Below are 17,017 nucleotides of genomic sequence, written 5' to 3' on the forward strand. Positions count from 1 at the left end.
ATGGATGTATGTATGTATGCGGCTAATCCCGTTTATTATCCTATTTAGCTTTCGGCATGGTCGCGAAAACATCTGCGGCGGACGGAACCGAGAACGGCGGTACGCATAAAAATAGCGCAAGTGCAAGATATTATCGGCGAAACTTGACTTTTATTACGAAAAATAGACGCGACTTGAACAGAATTCAACGCGCTGTGTATAACGTAACACTCCGATAACCCAATTAGAAGTTATCGCGCCATTTAACTCACGAGGACGGTACTCGCGCAAGAGAATCATCGGATTCTAGAGAGAACCGCGTTATTAGCGAAATACCGGGTTGTTACGCTGTTCAAACGAGATGATGATTTAATCTTTTTAAGTGATTGACTGTGGTTGTTGAAGGACGCCAAAATATGCTGTGCCAAGATGCAACATTGTTTTCGATATTTTATAGATTCTAAAGATTTGAGAAATTTGTATAAAGTACTCCTGCACAATATCTTGTTCTTCCTTTACAATTTTGCACTACAAATTATATAAAAAATGATATTTTGTTTTAATATATCGCAAATGAAAACTATATTTTTGGGCCACTTTGTTGTAATATCCTCCTTTTTTATAAAATTATCCCAATCTTCTTCAACGTGATCGTTACGAGTGCCGTTCTCAAGAAGCCATTATGATATCGATTTTTGCCGATCGCGAAACTCTCACTTGAACCGTATCAATAAACCAGCACATACATAGTGGCGGCCTGAATTTTGCGATCATATCAATCAGGAAATTGGCTGCTAATGTTCCACGATGTTGTGATCAGCTGTTAATATCGCGAGTACTCACCCAAGGGGTGCCACTGATTGTAGGGTGTTGTCCAAGTCTTGGGTGGAACTCGGAGTATAACGTTGCCCCGTTGCTGCACCATCCTGAACGAAGCAACATGCCAGGACGATCCAGGCTGCTAATAATAATGCAGACATCCTGCATAAAGGATTCGCAGCTTCCTGTCCCCGATCTGATTTCTCTTTCGATTGTTCTGGATTATCCTTTTAACTTGCAACTTTGATACTCGCGCATTTAACACGCATGATCCTTGATCGATCTCGAGGAATTTCTCCAAGTCGTTGCGATCATTCCACCGTCTACAAGGATATTCATATCCTTTATAACGTGTTGGGTTGTTATCCGTTATTAATTTTGATCTTTCTTTTCGAGTTCCGCAAACAGTTAACGATTTATACACAACCTGTGGTTTTTTTTATATAATTCTATGTGTATTTTCTTTAGGCCACCCGCTATTTTGCCGCGTGCATTCGCGCCGAGAAAGACAACACGCGATAATTCGCTTGTGACTGTGATGCCTTTCCGGAAGCGCCAAATTAGTACGATGAGATAGAAGCAACTATCTCTTGATATAAATATCCACGAGCAGAGTTTTGGCGAACAAGAGGCGAGAATTTACGATTATAATTTCGTACTGCCGCCGCGAGAATAATTTATCTGTGCGTTAAAATACTCTATAAATTTTATCCTAATTTTAAGGATACTTAATATTTTTTCTCTTATTAATTTAGAAATATTTTATAGGTTGTATGTGCCTCTTTATTCCAAGAACATCTGTTTAACATTCGTATATCTTTTATCACGCTAATCCTGTTATGTAATGATGCAACATCTGTAGTCTTTTTTGTGAAAAATAGGTAACAAATTATACCTGTTACTCGTTTTCGAGATAAAAAAGAAAGAGGCTTTAAGTGTTTTTTTCAAATTTACGGACCATGCGGCTTTCACTCGTTATCATAACGCAAAAGTTGAACTGACGAAGCCTATCATTAAAATTCTATAAACTTGCACGACTCTCGCGAAGAAAAGAAAAAGAAAAATTAGACTTGATTCGCACGTTTTATTAGGAGTGGATCGAAATCTCTCCGTTTGAATTTAAACCGTTTGAATCGACTATTGTTATCTATTTTAAAGAAAGAGGCATTCTTATCTGTTAGAAGGGATAACAATCTCTTCTCTTATTTGAGAGAATGAAATGTTTATCATGAAAAGTCGAAAAATCCCAGATTTTCATACCTGTGTTTATACCATCAGCAGTCTAGCATTATTCCATAACTAACACGAACCGCTCGTAAATATTCGCGCAAACAGATCTGCGACACACGCGTGGGCCGATCGACGATCGCACATATCGCAATTAATTGTGTCCGGCCTGATGATCTTCAACTTCGCGTGCGATCACGCGTAAACGAGCCGGCAGCCGCGATCAAAGATCACCGTCAAAAAATCGCTCGCTCGAGTCAGCACTCTTCAAGTCGTGTCTCACAATCCAATATCCTAGGTCCGCGCCGCGAATAATCTACGATATAATTGATGATATGGTAGCAAATATTTTCAATAAAAAATATTGTCTTTTCTATTAAGAGAAACGTGTGAAATCAGAAAAAAATTACGAATGGATCGTCTTATCCTAAAAAATTTGGAACTTCGAAGTTTATTGCTATCCGTAATGTTTCGACAATAGGAAGTAATGCGCGCCATTGGAATCGAAACACCACCGAAATATTAATGTGTTCTCTAAATTTAGTTTAGTTAATGTCAAGTCATTTAGCACAAACAATTTTAGTTGCGTTTTTGAGTCTACTAATAGAACTTAATCTATCGAAAATTGGCTTTATTAACGTATAATAAAAAAAGATGAAATTTTGTAAGACACATTTCTTCGTGGTGTTTCGATTTCGTTGAACAGTAGCGCATCGATGGAATATCCAAGAGGCAATAGCGCGTACAGGTTTCAATCAAAAGATCCACGTCACCAATCGAAAGTTAATATAAAAGATCCAATTCTTCGCGATCGCCGAACACCTTAGCGACTTCCGATTTTCTGACGGATCAGTGATGAGATCTTTTGGCCCGTTCAAGACAGATCGATCCTAAGGGAGACGGACCCCGAAAGGATGCGCCGCGGCGGGACTCGGCGCGAGACTGGAGCTGCAGATTGTGAACTCAAAGAGAGGACTCATCTGGGAGGACTCTCTCTCTCTCATTCTCTCTCCTCAACATCTTTGACCGTCCTTATCTACTGCTCTCTGCTTCTATCGGTCTCTCTTCTCTTCCTCTGGTCCACGGAACATGTCGATCTCCTTCTCTCCCTCTTTAAGTTAAGACGACGACGACGACGACGACGGGCCCAACCCTTCTACTTAGCTGTCAACACTACGCATGTGCGAAGACACGGACACGCACACGTGCGTACACTCTGAAAGGATGCACTTCGATGCTCGATCGATCAGTCGTGCGATTTGTGTAAAATTAGCGGAAGTCGAGTGATTAAATCTCTTTTGCTTGTGCCAATTTACTTGTCGGTATTAATTTGTTTCAACGATCCTCCTTGATGAGCTTGGTGCACGTTATTCAATCAATTGTAAGTCTTCTCTGTAAAGGAGAAAAATAAGATGTCGTGAGATAACAGTTTCTCAGAATTATTAATAATCTTTTGGAGAGATTTGGAGATAAAACGAGTATATTAAAAGAAATTTCGAGTGGAATCAAGAATCATGGATTATGTATCGGCTCGATCCTTTTCGTCGGCATTACGTAATCATCATTGTGGATGACCATACCCGGCGCAACCCTTTAGGGTCTTCATCTCGGATCTCGATGATGCGGGTGGGAACGTGACGACGAAGTGGCGTGCACAGGCACGCACGTGTACGAGTATGCAGAGGAAAGAAACCCCGAGAGCCGAGATATACCCAGCTAATAGGGACGCATAAAGCGTATCCGAGCGCGACTCGGTATGCCGGGATGACTCGCGCAAGTCGAGAGAGACCGAGAGATGCCTGATAAAACGCCTCGTAAAATCGCTCCCCACTCGCATTCTGCATCCACGGAATCTCTCAGCTCGTCTGCCTCTCGTAGCGATGATGCGTTTCGCACCCACGTGGGTTCAGCCGCTTGCTTTGTATTCGTAAATACAGATGCGATATACTGCGTCGATACATACGACAATTTTTCAATTTGCAATTCCACATTCTTATTATTGAGAAAGCGACTGTCTCGTCGTCAATGAGCTCTATAGCTGTCATTTATAATTTTGCAATAATTAATACCTACTGTATAATGAATCGTGTCATCATCTTTAATTGTCTGAATGCAAGTGACAAGGGGGATCGAAGAATGCAGTTTGCCGCACGTTGTTAGGCGGCTAGGGAAGAACTTTTAATTCGACTTTTCTTATGCGAATTCCTGACGGTAAACGAGGCATGTCAAGGACGCTGCTACTCGCTCCTCTCGGGTTATCCTGAAATCGAAAGCTTTTTTTCGGTATGCAAAGTAGAGATACTCACTTAAGTGGGTTCGAGACATCGTGTCGGACATCAGTGCATATACTATTTCACAATAGAAGGTCGTTTCACGAAGAATTGAAGTTATTTTCCAGTTATGCGTTCGAAAGTTGAATATCTGATACGGTACTCATCGTATCACGCTGCAAGTATACACACACTTGCATACGACGCTCGACGATGATCGTAATTCATTGCGCGACAGAGATTGTCTAACACAAACATAATCGACAGTGATTACTGGCTCGGCTGCCGTCGATCTCGAGTGCGGTAGCAGCTGCACCTGCAATCAACGCGTACGCTGCCGCGACGTACAACGCGTACGATAGATGGTTCGACTTATTTCAGTTAGGAAGTTGAACCGAGTGCGAGTTGTAAACTACTAACTGGCCGTGCTGTCAGAGCGTAAAAGCAAAGATGAAATCAACATTAAAGGAGACATTAAAATTCAGATTAGATCGGAGAGAAAATTGGCACTCAGGTCGAAATCGAGCTCCAAATTTGAGTGGAAATTGAAAGTTAATTTGGAGTTGAAGTTCCAGTCGAAAGTGTGAACCTATCAATGTTATTTTTCAACTTTTCTAGCTAAACTGGCAATGGTTTTTGCGATAGTGAGAATGTTACCGTACCAGCAGCTATTTATTGCGGACACTGTACATCTCGGAGCACTTAGTCTAGACCTCTCGCGTAGACGTCTTCTCTCGTAGTGCCATAATAATCTTACTAGACGCGTGGACTGGTCCCGAATGAAAAATGGGCGGGACGGATCGCTTTTATTTCTTTCTTGGATGATCAGAGAAGCATCATTAAAAGGTAGATCGTAGACAGTCATCAACGCGAAGCAAGTGTAGCTCTCGCGAGTACACAGCACTCTTGCTAAAGCAAGATCTTCGTAAGCAACTTTATAATATTTTACTAAACTTTGGTTGAAAAGACGTGAATCTCTTGCCTTGTTCTGATTAGTTCACAATTTAATTAATTCTCTTATTAATTATTACAATTATGTACGCTTTTCCTCACATTTTTAGACGTATTAATTAATAAGCAGAAACACACAAATTAATATATTTATCTACCACTCTAAGAAGGTTTTAATTTATCGTTTTGTTCTTCTCCTTGATTCTCGTTTTTGGAGATGTCGAAGTATCAATATAGACTTTCCTCGATTCGTAAGCATCATCCACCAGAGCTCTCCTCTTCCAAAAATTTTTTTCTTTCTTGTCAAACATCTTTGCGTATTTCCGAAGTTGTTCTTTCATCAATTTTGCTAAATGCTCCAAATAATAGGAGTAATTCTTTTGACTATCGATGATGTTGACGTTATGCTGATCTCTCAGTATCTGATAGTCGCTTTTCCTTCTCACGTAATAATTTGTCACGATCTCGTTTTTCGTCATGTATTTTGTCAGATCCAAAGGAGGTAGATGGTAAGATTCTGGTGGCTTCAGGGTTCTGCGTTGCTTCTCGTACGACCGACAAAATTCCATATCTTCTGTTTCTATTGTATCAGATACTTTCTCATTTTGTTCTGGCTCAAATACTATGGCTTCAATTTTCAAGGCGTGCATATTTAGGAAGGATTCTCGTAACTTTCTTCCACGTTCTGGTTGATTTGGATCCTTCGACCACCAGGACTCCTTCAGTTGTGCTATTTCTTGCTCTCTCCTCTTGTCTTGACAAATCTAATGAAAATACACATTTTGTGATACCGAATAATTAGTATTAAAGATAAAAATAACTTGCAAAAATTCACGTTTTTGTAAGTATCAACACTAAAAATTATATTAACTTTGTGGCTATCCACATTGCACTCGTCGACATGTTTTCTTACAAGCTTTTATAAATTAATACGTCTTTCAAAATTAACAATAATATATATTCCTTAATTAAATATATCCTTTAATTAACACACAAGTATATGATAAACTTTTGTATATACATACTTCTACTGCATTTTTAGCATTTGTAACAACTTGAAGAGTCCAATATGGCGACTCTAAAACTTGATTATTTACGGATTGTTTTGTGTTTTTCCTTGGCGTCACCAAATTGGATGCTGATATTTTATTTTCAGATTGTGTCTTTGTTTCAAACTTTTCTTTGTCCTTTATCTGACTCACGATAGTCCACTCGATATCCGTAAGAGGCCAGCTGTTGTTAAGCACAAATGCTTCCAAATAATAAAATTTCTTCTCTTTTATTGCAAACTCTTCATTAATGCTTGCATTTTCATCTTTGACTTCATAATAATTTTGAATCGCAGTGGGTTGATTTAAAATCACTAAAGGCAACAAGATCGTAGAACCACCATCCATGTTGATCAAAACATTTTCCTCTTCATCAGTAAGTTTCACTCTAACTTTTACCATGTCATAAGAAGTTGTCAATCTCATCGAGATAATGCTTCCCGACATTGCTTGTAAGATCCACCGCGAAATACAATTTCTAGCATTCGGCACGTATATAGCGGTCAGTTCTTCAACTACCAGATTAGGTGGTTTAGTTTTTAAGGACGGAATCCATTGTTCGCTCAGTTGATAGAATATCGGATCTCCTTTTATGGTGATGATATGAATTGTCCAATCGATCTCTTTGAAGAGCTGTTTGCCACTCCATCCATAAGCAAACACCGTATAACCGGTTGGATGATATCCATAACGACCTGGAGTCACACAGTTTATAATACGCGTCATTTCACGATAACTTTGGTTGTTGAAGACACGAAGTGTGAAGTGAGGAAGATCAACTAGTAATTCGAAAGCCGCGAACACTGTTTCGGAAGATCTAGGGTTCACGATCATTCTAGCAATTGGAAACCATTTGTCGTATTTGATGTTCTCTAAAATACCCTTAAATTCTTGAAAATGTAGAACATGTACAAAGTCCTTAGAACAAGGATATAAGTCACGCAGTTTGTCGTGACGTTTGATGACATTCCTTAGCAATTGACTTATTACGGATGAGTCAAGTAGATTGGATATTTCCAAAAGTTTCTCGCGAATTTGCGTGTGTTGAGCGTGATCGGAATTATGAAGGTACTTATATTGTTTTATAAGAGCCATTTTGAAGAAGGATTGAATTTTCGAGGCTGCTTGGTCCAATATTTCTCTGTCTGGTTTATGAAAATATGGTATTTTTGACATTTGTTCTGTTATAAGATCCTGAAAGTCACTCTGAGTTCGTACCAAGTCGAAATATTCTAGTCTAATATTTGGATTCAGGAAGAACACTCTCATTGAATTAAGAATGCTTTTATGTTCTTTACTAGGGAAGATTTCCATGATCAATCGAACTTGTTCTTCCATGAAGGAATTATGTATTAGTATTCGAAGAAACTTTATGTCATCTTCTGAAGTAACATTTTGTAAATTGGGCATATAGCTTTGGTAATAGTTTTTTAACAGTATCGAGTAGTCTTCATTCCCAAATGATTGATAGGCTTTACGAAGACTGTCGCTGATTATCTCCGACATTTGTTTTATTCTATGCGATTCTGTGGTCATCAATTGCTGCACAGTTGCCTTATTTCCAAGATGAAAAGCTGTGTCAGAAGAGATAATCACTAAGCTGAACTTCGGACTGCCGTCAATTCGCAAAAGTTGTCTGCCAGCTTCCATTTCTACGACGGTTGACTTGATACCGGTAGTGTAGATAGTCACTAACTGATTCGATTGATTCGCCTCGAAGAACCAATTGTGCTTTTCCAGAGTGAGATAATCCCTCTTGCGTGAATTTGTATTCTTCTTGTTCGGTGCACCGCAAAGACTAATGAGGAAGAATTTCTTCTCCAGAGAATCGCAGAATAAATACAAAGGTTTGTATCTGGATTTCTGAACCTTGTAGGACCTGTCGGTGTTGTCTGCAAGGTTTCAAATAGAAGAGAGAAGACTTTTATAATTGGAGATACGTAGATGATATCTTATTGAAGTATAAGTACGGAATACCTTTTTTCTCTTCTTTGCTCTCATTCGTGCCTGTTGCTTTGCGATCTTTGTTGTTCAATTTGATCATTTCATTTGTTATTTGAGCTGAGCATTGAAAGTACTCCAGTTTATAAAACAGATGCACTTTCGTTACGTACGGTGCCATTTTATTGAAGTCGATCCATCGACTAATGTCACCAGTTTCCTCATTTTTCGTCGTGGTACACGAATTTCCTTCTTTCTGAGACTTAGTTTTCCACTTAACATTATTAAACTGTTTGATCTTATCCGGAAGAATTGAATTGTTTTTGACATTGTCGTAAACGTAAGTAGGTCTTTCGTTGTACTTTTGCAGAGGACTAATCACTCTCAAGTAACGAATTGGGACAAAGTAATCAGCAGGATCAATTATACCCTGTGAAATGGCCCATTTTAACCAGCGATGCAGTTTCCACTTTTCCAACGGTGGTTTTACCTTAGGACGTGATTTAATTTTGAGTCAATCACAAAATTCAGACAAGAGATATGTTTGAAGAACTGTATAAATATGTAAAAATACATTTTAATACTTTTTTTTTCTTACTGATATTCATGTTTGATTTATATATTTCTTAGGTTTTTATCTCACGCAGAGTTATTTTATTCTTAAAGAAGAAAAATAATGAAATCCAGGATTTGTGTTTGCGACTCATTCTTACGTCTTTGGGATTTAGAGGAATATCGCGTGATTGGACAACATGGATTACGTGATCCCAACAAGGCGATAGACCGGGTACCACATCATTTCCGAGTTCTCGCATGTCATGCAACTGCAGAAACAGCGTGATCGGTTGAGATTTCCCGACTTGGGCGAGTAACCGCAGAGTTTCGTTTGATTTCGTATTGTTTGTAACACTTTCGGAGCTTTTTACTTAGAAATGCAAATAGACGTAACATCATATTAAACAAAGTGTCGGTAACTAAGTTTGTATGAGTAAATCTATCCGACATATACAGACCTGGAACGTGATTCTCAACAGTTCGTGGTGACCACATAAAATGATCAGAATACTTGGTCAGGAAGTCCCATTTATCTTGCCACGATAAATGGGCGATGTTTAGTGTCAAGCAGGTCCAACCTGTTATCATTAAACTTAGGTTATATAAAAGTATAGAATTTTCGCCAGCAGTAGTAGTAAATAGTAATGGTAAGTAACACACAGCAGTAGTAGGTAAATAAAATTAATAAAAGTTATAAAATAAAGTTTGGAGGAACAAATCTCTTTTAAAAGGTAAATGAGAGAAAATATAGTGAGAAGTAAGATTATAAAATGATGAAGGACATGTTATATCTACCTGTTAAACAAGAAATTAAATGAAAATCAATGATTTCGCGATGTTCGGTCCAAGTCAATGAGCTAATTTTGAGCAATGCTTTGGCAAGAAGCATCGGCCATAGCTCTGTGGCGTTGGAAGTGCGTGGCAAAAGTGGTGTGCCGTTTTGATCGACGGGGATAGTGTCGTCTACCACAATGCGGCGCCAACATCCTATGTGATGTAATCTTACGATGTACTTCCCTAAAAAATATTGTCGCGCATTGTTCGTTACGTTGATCGAGGTCACGGATCTCCAAAGCTATATATTAATCGATTTAATTACGGTGAAGGAAAATAGATTTAACAGATTTTCGATGCAGCTCGAGGCCAATAAGGCTTAACAATTTTTCTGTGAGCTAAAAAAAGATTAAAAGAAATGTTTTATAAAATTTAATACAATATATTTACCGTTCGGATTTATCATGGGTCGATGTTGGGCGTCTTTTCCAGCCTTGTTTAAAGAATATACATGCATCCAACCATGCCAGGGCTCATGGCGACTGATCCAGACAAAATTCGGATTCTCTCCACTGATTTCTAACCCTTCTCGGCCGCAATATTGCAGGTTTATCAGTGCAGAAATGAACCATCTCATAAACTAAAAATTCCTATTATTATCATTGTTTCTCTTATTTATTCTTATTTGTAGTACTTTGTAGCAATTTGCAGTCTGATAAATCTTGCACAGAATAAAATAAATACCTCACTATGCAACAAATGCTTATTGTTTGAGATTAAATCAAGATGTTTGCTGTTCGATGCGTACACCGTCAAAGGATCCTAGAGTGTGTGTTTCCATGTTTGCAAACAATACATTATTAATCTAACTTAAACTGTTTAAATTCAGAGAATACAACAGATTAATTTACATCAACATACTATCTGAAGCGCATAATTAAAATAGCAATAAAATTACGGTCATATACTCTAAATCCTTCGCTCGTAACCACTTAGAAGGCTCCAAAGACCTAGGCATCCTGACAGATTCCGCATCCAGAAATAACTCATCTGTAGAAGTTTCCCATTTTTCGTTGTTTAGATCGAAATCTTTCCATTTCGGCCACAACGTATTCACAGCGTAATGATGATTAGTTTCAGCAGTAAAGAATTTTTTCGATCTGTCCGACATGTTGCGGAAAATATCTTAAAAGGAAAGAAAGGCGATATATTCAGAGGACAAAGGTATCTCTAGAGGGTGGCAAGTTGAATGTTAAACACCTATTTTGGAAAAAGTATACATTTATTGATCTTCTGTATATTATACATTATTATATGGACAGAATGGAATGTATTTATATTTCCGCATAGAGTCGCAAAATAAAAATAACAATTTGATTAGTACAGAGAACCTATGTCATTAATATTTAGCGTAACGAGAGTTTCATGAAAAGTATGATCTAAAAAGTAATCATAATCTAAAATATCCTAGAAAATAATGGTAAATCTTCTAGGAAAAATCTACGATCAGCGTAATTTATTTGTCATTTAATTGTCTCAGCGATATTCTGGCTCTTTGATTGAAGAAATCAAAGCTATTTATGTATATATACAATTTATCGTAATTATATAATGTCATAACAATATTTAGTAAAAGATACTCAGCAACCTATTCGGTAATTAGTATATATTTCTATTCTTGCACTCTTGTTGAACTAATTTTCAACTTATTTCTCATGTATATTATCGATAGTTCTTTCTTTTTAGCGTAAATAACAGCGTCGTTGCAGTTAAGTTCGTCGCTAAGTCAACACCTGAATCGTGACGGAATTAAATGTTTGATCATTAGAACAGACAGCACGCCATAGTTACATCCTCCATGTTTGTACATTATTTAATTGGCTAATCAGCTAGATTTAGGTCCGCAAATGAGTCATTTGTTAGCAATTTAATAAATGCATCGTTATGTCACGAAAAGTTAAATTTCTCGAAAACTTGTCGTAACTAGTTAAGGTAAAATGAGGAAGTACTTTGCACAGAGAAAAGGCTATCTTGATAATTTTCTAAGTGTGGAGAGGATGAATGCGATGACGTGTAACACTTTGCCAACTTCAAACAGCATCAGCCACGGTCTTCGTCAATAGGTCTGTTCTTTCGCTCTGCATTGCTACATTGGTGCAATAAGTTAGAGTGAAACAAATATATATTTGTCTCATTCTAACTTGTCGCAGCAGTGCAGAGTGAAAGAACAGATCTATTACGATATTTTGTTACGATAAGAACGAAGTTTTGCAGAAACAATATTGATCACATGGCAACGACAATACAGATTCATTCAATAGGCTTCCCCCATTCCTTTTTTGCTCTTTTACAGTGTCCTGCGTATCAAGAATCTTTGGCACTGATATTCGTTTTACGGATACTTTCTTTCCTCTCTCTCTCTTTCTCTCTCTCTCTCTCTCTCTCTCTCTCTCTCTCTCTCTCTCTCTCTCATCTACTATATAATATCTACACGTAATATTCTTTAAAAAAATAATCCCACTTTTTCTCGTGGAAAAGTAAATTGAAGTATGCACCAAAAAATATATATATATGTATATATATGTATAAAATAATAAAAATACGCTCTTGTGAAAGAACGCGGAAGTAAATATTAAGGGGTCTTCAGCATGTCTACTACGAACAAACTGTCTGAAAAGAATTCACATTCTCGAATTGGCAGTGTTTGTAAAACATGTTCTGCATGCGCAATTATAGCTCTGCACGAAACAGATATTATGATGTTCTTGATGTAATACTAATCACGATGCGCTACAACTACTGGCATGTCACATAAATCACGAAGTCGTCAGTCTGCAAAGATTTGCACTATTCACTTAACAATCGCGACTCATCTACGATTGACAAACAACTTATTTATCGAACGTAGCTCGCGTGTCTACCAAATCACTCAATAGTAGTAATTCATTTGATCGAATAGCCAAAAGACCTAACGGCAGTTATTATTACTAGACGGACAATGAAAGAGTTGTTCATTATCGCATTGTTCCGTGATGTTTTCGCACGACTCTGTGTGCTCTAGTTTTGAAATGCTACGCTAATTCTCGCCGTATGAATTCTTGAATAATAAGTCACTTAACTGGTCTGAGCGAGCGATCGCCAATCAGACGACGAAATGAACGCGCCGCGCTACAGAGAATTCACGCAGAGACTTGGACTTCGCCCGCACATGCGAGCATCGCTCGACTTTCGGTCGCTCGCTTAGATTCACTGTAGGATATTTTCAATTGTAAACACACTTTCCGCATACGTCACTATTCTCTTAGGTGTATAAGTTATTTGTGTTTAATATTAGTTTACTTTTATCGACCGCGCGTCGTTAGATTTGTGTTAGAGCGATTGCCTGAATGAATGGCGCAAAACAGCTGGACGAGCGAGGCGCGGAAGAGAGTCCCGTTACGAGAGTATGTGATTGTTTCCTTTAAATACGTATATTTCTACAAAAACTTGGAGGATTCCGAAAGGTTTCATTTACCCAGTCACCCTTGTTTTCTAAGGATTTCCACTCATCCTGACGATAACGCGATGCCTTACGCTATTATAAGTGATTCATTATTAAAGAATCTACACGGTATAGCATGTTAGTGCTCCAACGACTGACTTCTAGGGATCGGTCTTGGAATATTGAGAGTATCAATATTCTGAATATTACGAGAATATCATTTGTCCTCCACTGTAGATATAACAGTCTACATAAATATACAATTAAGTTTAATCCGAACGGAATCGAAGACCTGAGTGCAAAAACCAGCTCATTCTTCTAGTAATTCTTATATTTAAGGCAGAGAAAGAGAGGAAAAGATAGCAAAAGAGATATTTCTTGACATTTTCTAATATCTTTTTATATTTTCTAATATATTTGTATGTTCGTATTAGAGCAACTGACAAAAACAGAATTAATTCGATCTTTTTCGAGTCATCATTTTCACAAGTATTGTTCTGATTTTATTGACTTTCCTGCAACACCTAAGAGAGTATTCTTGCTTTCTGTGTAATGCTTCTTGACCATGATTCTTGCAATCAGGTATTTCGAGTCGGCATCGCCTGCTCGAAAGAGAACCCGCGCTGCGCGCGCGCCGGAACCAAATTGTAGTAACCGTTCATATAATTCCAGCCTTTGATTTTCTATCAAGTAATCGAGAAAATAGCATCGCGATGATGAGTGAACGGTGAGAAAATCGGTCAAGGGTAGTCGAGAGTAAATAAGGCGAAGGAATTCGATTAATGGAACGTATCATGATGACTTATCATTAAGTCACTGTTTGCTGGAAGTCTAACACGCCTTGCCGGGACCGAAAGCTCTTTGATCCTCCATTCGTCCGGCTTGAAGTCTTTGGATTAGGGCGAAAAGATCCTCTTCGGGCACGGTGGAGCCTGATTGAGCGTTTCCGTTGGTCCTTCGACCTCTTTCCTCCTCGGCGTCTTGCAATGTTGATGCGGCTGGCAGAGGACTTCGTTGATCCTCCAAACGTGAACTCTAAAATTCGCAGTGTTTTGCACTCGTGTTTTGTTCTCTTTTCAGTAGGAGTCGCGCGACGTGCTTTAGTGTGTGATAATGCAGTGGTTTTGCGCGTACCTGGCACTTGACAAGCATCTCGATGAAAGAATCGTCTGCGTCCTGATTGGTATTCAGTCCTGGCAGGTAAGGTAATGTCACTCGTTGCTCGTCCATCCGCTTGCTTTGCATCCCGGCGATTAATTCTAGTAAATCTTCTCCGTCTCTGCAAAATAACATTGCCAAGTGTCCGTTAGTTCTAAAAGTAAAACACAATATGTTGTGGACAATCGTCCCTTTGAATATTTCCACATACTTGTCCTCTATATCGGACGTTTCCGGCGAGATCGTCCGGTATTTTGGGTTGTGCTTCGTGTTAAGCGCGCAACGTTGATCGTCCATTCTGCCCGACTGAAAGCGAGACAGCAGATCGAAGAAATTGTCTTCTTCCTTCTGTTGCGACGCGACATTGCCGCCTTTGTGCAGCATGTCTTCCGATTGATCTTTTTGCTTGGTGTCAGGTGTGAGCTAATCAAACAACAGATAGTCGATTAGATTTATTTAGTGAGAGAAATAAAAAGAAAATAATCGTGAACCTCACGGTATCTTGAAACTGAAGAAGATTTGTACAAACCTTGATGAGATCTAGATTGTCCATACTTTGCCGCCTGAGTCTGTACCTGCAGGGTGTGGCCGTTGAGACGTTCGATGTTGCGTTCGCGGCGACTTTCTGTTGCGTGTTGAGATTCTCTTTGTTGCTCTCTTGTTGGCTCTTCTCTAGGCCGAGGATCTTCTGCAGGTCATCGACGTTCATCTGTGCGGTGGCCTGTCCCATTTGATCCTCCAGTTCCTTCGAGATGTGCAGATGCAGATTCGCGTAGTGCAATGCTTTCTCGTGATTACCCATCGCGGCGTACGCGTTGCCCAGCGACCAACAAGCGCGTCCTTCGCCGACGCGGTCCTTGAGTTGCTGGGCTATGCTCAAGTGCCACAAATGGTACTCGATAGCCGCCGGATAGTCGCGTAGAAGAGTGTATGTATTGCCCAAGGAATAGCATGCTTGCGCCTCCACCTCGCGATCGCCCAACTCTTGTGCGAGGACTAAAGTTCTCCTGGAAATTAATCGAGATCTTTATTGGCAATTATATGAGTGTCGCGAATTAAACATCGTGCTGTAAACTGTAATCGATAATTATCATTAACACGACATACTTAAGCCAATAAAACTATAAAATTTACTTGTAGTGCTGCGCGGCTTTCTCGAACTCGCCTAGGAATATGTGTGAATTTCCTAGATTGCTATTGGCTCTTCTTTCGGCCGGTTTATCGCCAAAGTCCCTGGCGATTTTTAATCGTTCATTGTGATAATAAATGGCCTGCTGGAAGTCGCCCAATAAGTAAAACGTATTGCCCAAGTTACCACACGCTCTACCTTGTGCCGCGGAATCTTCCAGTTCTCTCATCAACTCTAGATTGTCTCTGTGTGACAGAAAAAAGTGTCATTGTGCTTGGTATGTGAGTTTCCAACGTAGATAGGACACATTTAATAGGTAATTAGAGGCATTTAAGAGTTGGATAAGCTCTTACTCGTAATAACGCACAGCCTGTTGCAAACATTGTCGAACATCCTCGGGGAACTCTCCGGGATCCTGATGACCTATCCTACTTGCCTGTTTACCCTTAGCGTGATACACATTTCCTAGATTGTAAAGGGCTCTTCCTTCACTGAGCTGCACAAAATGATAAATTTATAAGTGACAAAGATATTCTTAAAATAAATCGAAATTGAGAGAAATTGTTTCCAAAGAAATTATGTAAGATTTAATTAAAATTAATAAGAATATTATGTAAGATTTAATTAAAATTAATAAGAAATTATGTAAGATTTAATTAAAATTAATAAGAATAATACAGATTTGATTAGAATCAATAAGAATAATCGATTGATTCTCGTAAAGAATATAATTCCAAATTTTGAAGGATTTTTTATATTTCTTTTATTATATATAAATTTATCGGCGAGATATACCTTATCCCCGATCTCTCTCGATATCTCCAGATGCCTTTTGCAGCATATCATGGCTTCGTCGAATTTGCCCATAACTTTCAACGTGTTTCCCAAATTTCCGCTAGACTTAGCTTCACCTAATTTGTCGCCCATGTTTCTGGCGAGCGTTAGGTCTAACTTGTGATATTGCATCGCCTTGACGTAGTCACCCAGGTAAAAGTACGCGTTGCCCAATTGACTGTAAATCGCGCTTAACGTCCGCAAATCGTCTGTGCCAGCCTGGATCGCGGCCTGGAAAAACGCCACGCCGGACTTGCAGTCGCCGGCCTTGCACAGGCGTTCGCCCTCCAGCGCTAATTCCAGGCACATATTCCATCTCTCGCTATTCTGGTACATAGTAAAAATATATTGAAATATTATTTCGAGCATAGAACAAATGTTTAGTTAAATATTATCATAGACTTGTTACAACATGGAGATAGATGTGTAATAATTATATCAGAAGAAAGTTAGACTAAATTAAATTTGAGTTGGAACAATTTCAGATACTTATTTGAAAAAGGCATCAAACGTTTAATCATATTTAATAGTTAATTAAAATGGTTTTTTTTTCATACTTAATAGTTAATAATATAAAAATTCTGATTTGCTTGAATTTTTTTGTATGTTTTAAATATATAAGTGAAATATACAAAGCAAATAAACCTCTATTTCTATCTTGTATTATAAGCGTGTAAACCACCACAAGAAAGAGATTCAATTAATCAAAAATAAAAGGCAGGATATCGTGTAATAAAAGAAAGGATATCGAGTATGGATATGACATTTTATCGTTTATTGACTGCAGAGAGAGAGAGAGAGAGAGAGAGAGAGAGAGAGAGAGAGAGAGAGAGAGAGAGAGAGAGAGAGA

General features: G+C 38.6%; 3 protein-coding genes across 6 annotated transcripts in view; all 3 read right to left on the reverse strand.

The window, feature by feature from the left end:
- LOC116847286 (fibrillin-2-like) overlaps positions 1-3,378 on the reverse strand; it is a 26,666-nt gene extending 23,288 nt beyond the window's left edge. Inside the window, exons 1-3 of one of the 4 annotated variants that reach the window (XM_032822127.1) lie at positions 2,848-3,378; positions 2,059-2,341; positions 823-1,121 (exon numbers count right to left, since the gene is read on the reverse strand). In XM_032822127.1, coding sequence (XP_032678018.1) covers positions 823-959 — 137 coding nt within the window. In that variant the 5' untranslated portion in view covers positions 960-1,121; positions 2,059-2,341; positions 2,848-3,378. Of the gene's footprint in view, positions 1-822; positions 1,122-2,058 lie in introns of those variants that run through there. The other 3 variants (XM_032822125.1, XM_032822126.1, XM_032822128.1) reach the window with 3 other exon arrangements.
- Positions 3,379-5,349: 1,971 nt separating this feature from the next.
- LOC116847299 (androglobin-like) lies at positions 5,350-10,736 on the reverse strand. The gene is made up of 8 exons (XM_032822150.1): positions 10,524-10,736; positions 9,891-9,963; positions 9,587-9,808; positions 9,250-9,369; positions 8,950-9,161; positions 8,273-8,726; positions 6,272-8,187; positions 5,350-6,010 (listed from the first exon to the last, which is right to left on the reverse strand). Exons 1-8 carry the CDS (start codon positions 10,734-10,736, stop codon positions 5,420-5,422), a joined length of 3,801 nt encoding a protein of 1,266 aa, XP_032678041.1. The 3' UTR covers positions 5,350-5,419.
- A 1,227-nt stretch (positions 10,737-11,963) lies between these two features.
- LOC116847290 (G-protein-signaling modulator 2) overlaps positions 11,964-17,017 on the reverse strand; it is a 5,918-nt gene continuing 864 nt past the window's right edge. The window contains exons 2-8 of the mRNA XM_032822139.1: positions 16,129-16,494; positions 15,687-15,829; positions 15,339-15,578; positions 14,734-15,211; positions 14,416-14,627; positions 14,181-14,325; positions 11,964-14,081 (exon numbers count right to left, since the gene is read on the reverse strand). Of these exons, the coding sequence (XP_032678030.1) occupies positions 13,878-14,081; positions 14,181-14,325; positions 14,416-14,627; positions 14,734-15,211; positions 15,339-15,578; positions 15,687-15,829; positions 16,129-16,494 (1,788 nt within the window). The 3' untranslated portion in view covers positions 11,964-13,877. The remainder of the gene's footprint in view (positions 14,082-14,180; positions 14,326-14,415; positions 14,628-14,733; positions 15,212-15,338; positions 15,579-15,686; positions 15,830-16,128; positions 16,495-17,017) is intronic.

Source organism: Odontomachus brunneus, unplaced genomic scaffold (genome assembly GCF_010583005.1).
Source record: "Odontomachus brunneus isolate Ranch 3 - 2012 unplaced genomic scaffold, Obru_v1 Obru_scaffold_076, whole genome shotgun sequence".
In the NCBI taxonomy this organism is placed as follows: Eukaryota; Metazoa; Arthropoda; class Insecta; order Hymenoptera; family Formicidae; genus Odontomachus; species Odontomachus brunneus.

Bases quoted from the DNA above. Each gene is read 5' to 3' on its own strand.
- LOC116847299 (XM_032822150.1), bottom strand. From the start codon at position 10,736: ATGTCGGACAGATCGAAAAAATTCTTTACTGCTGAAACTAATCATCAT. The intron at 9,370-9,586 runs GTAGATATAACA...TAATGATAACAG, and splicing joins TTTAATTTCTTGTTTAACAG to GTTGGACCTGCTTGACACTA. The intron at 6,011-6,271 runs GTATGTATATAC...TATTTTCATTAG, and splicing joins ATGCTAAAAATGCAGTAGAA to ATTTGTCAAGACAAGAGGAG.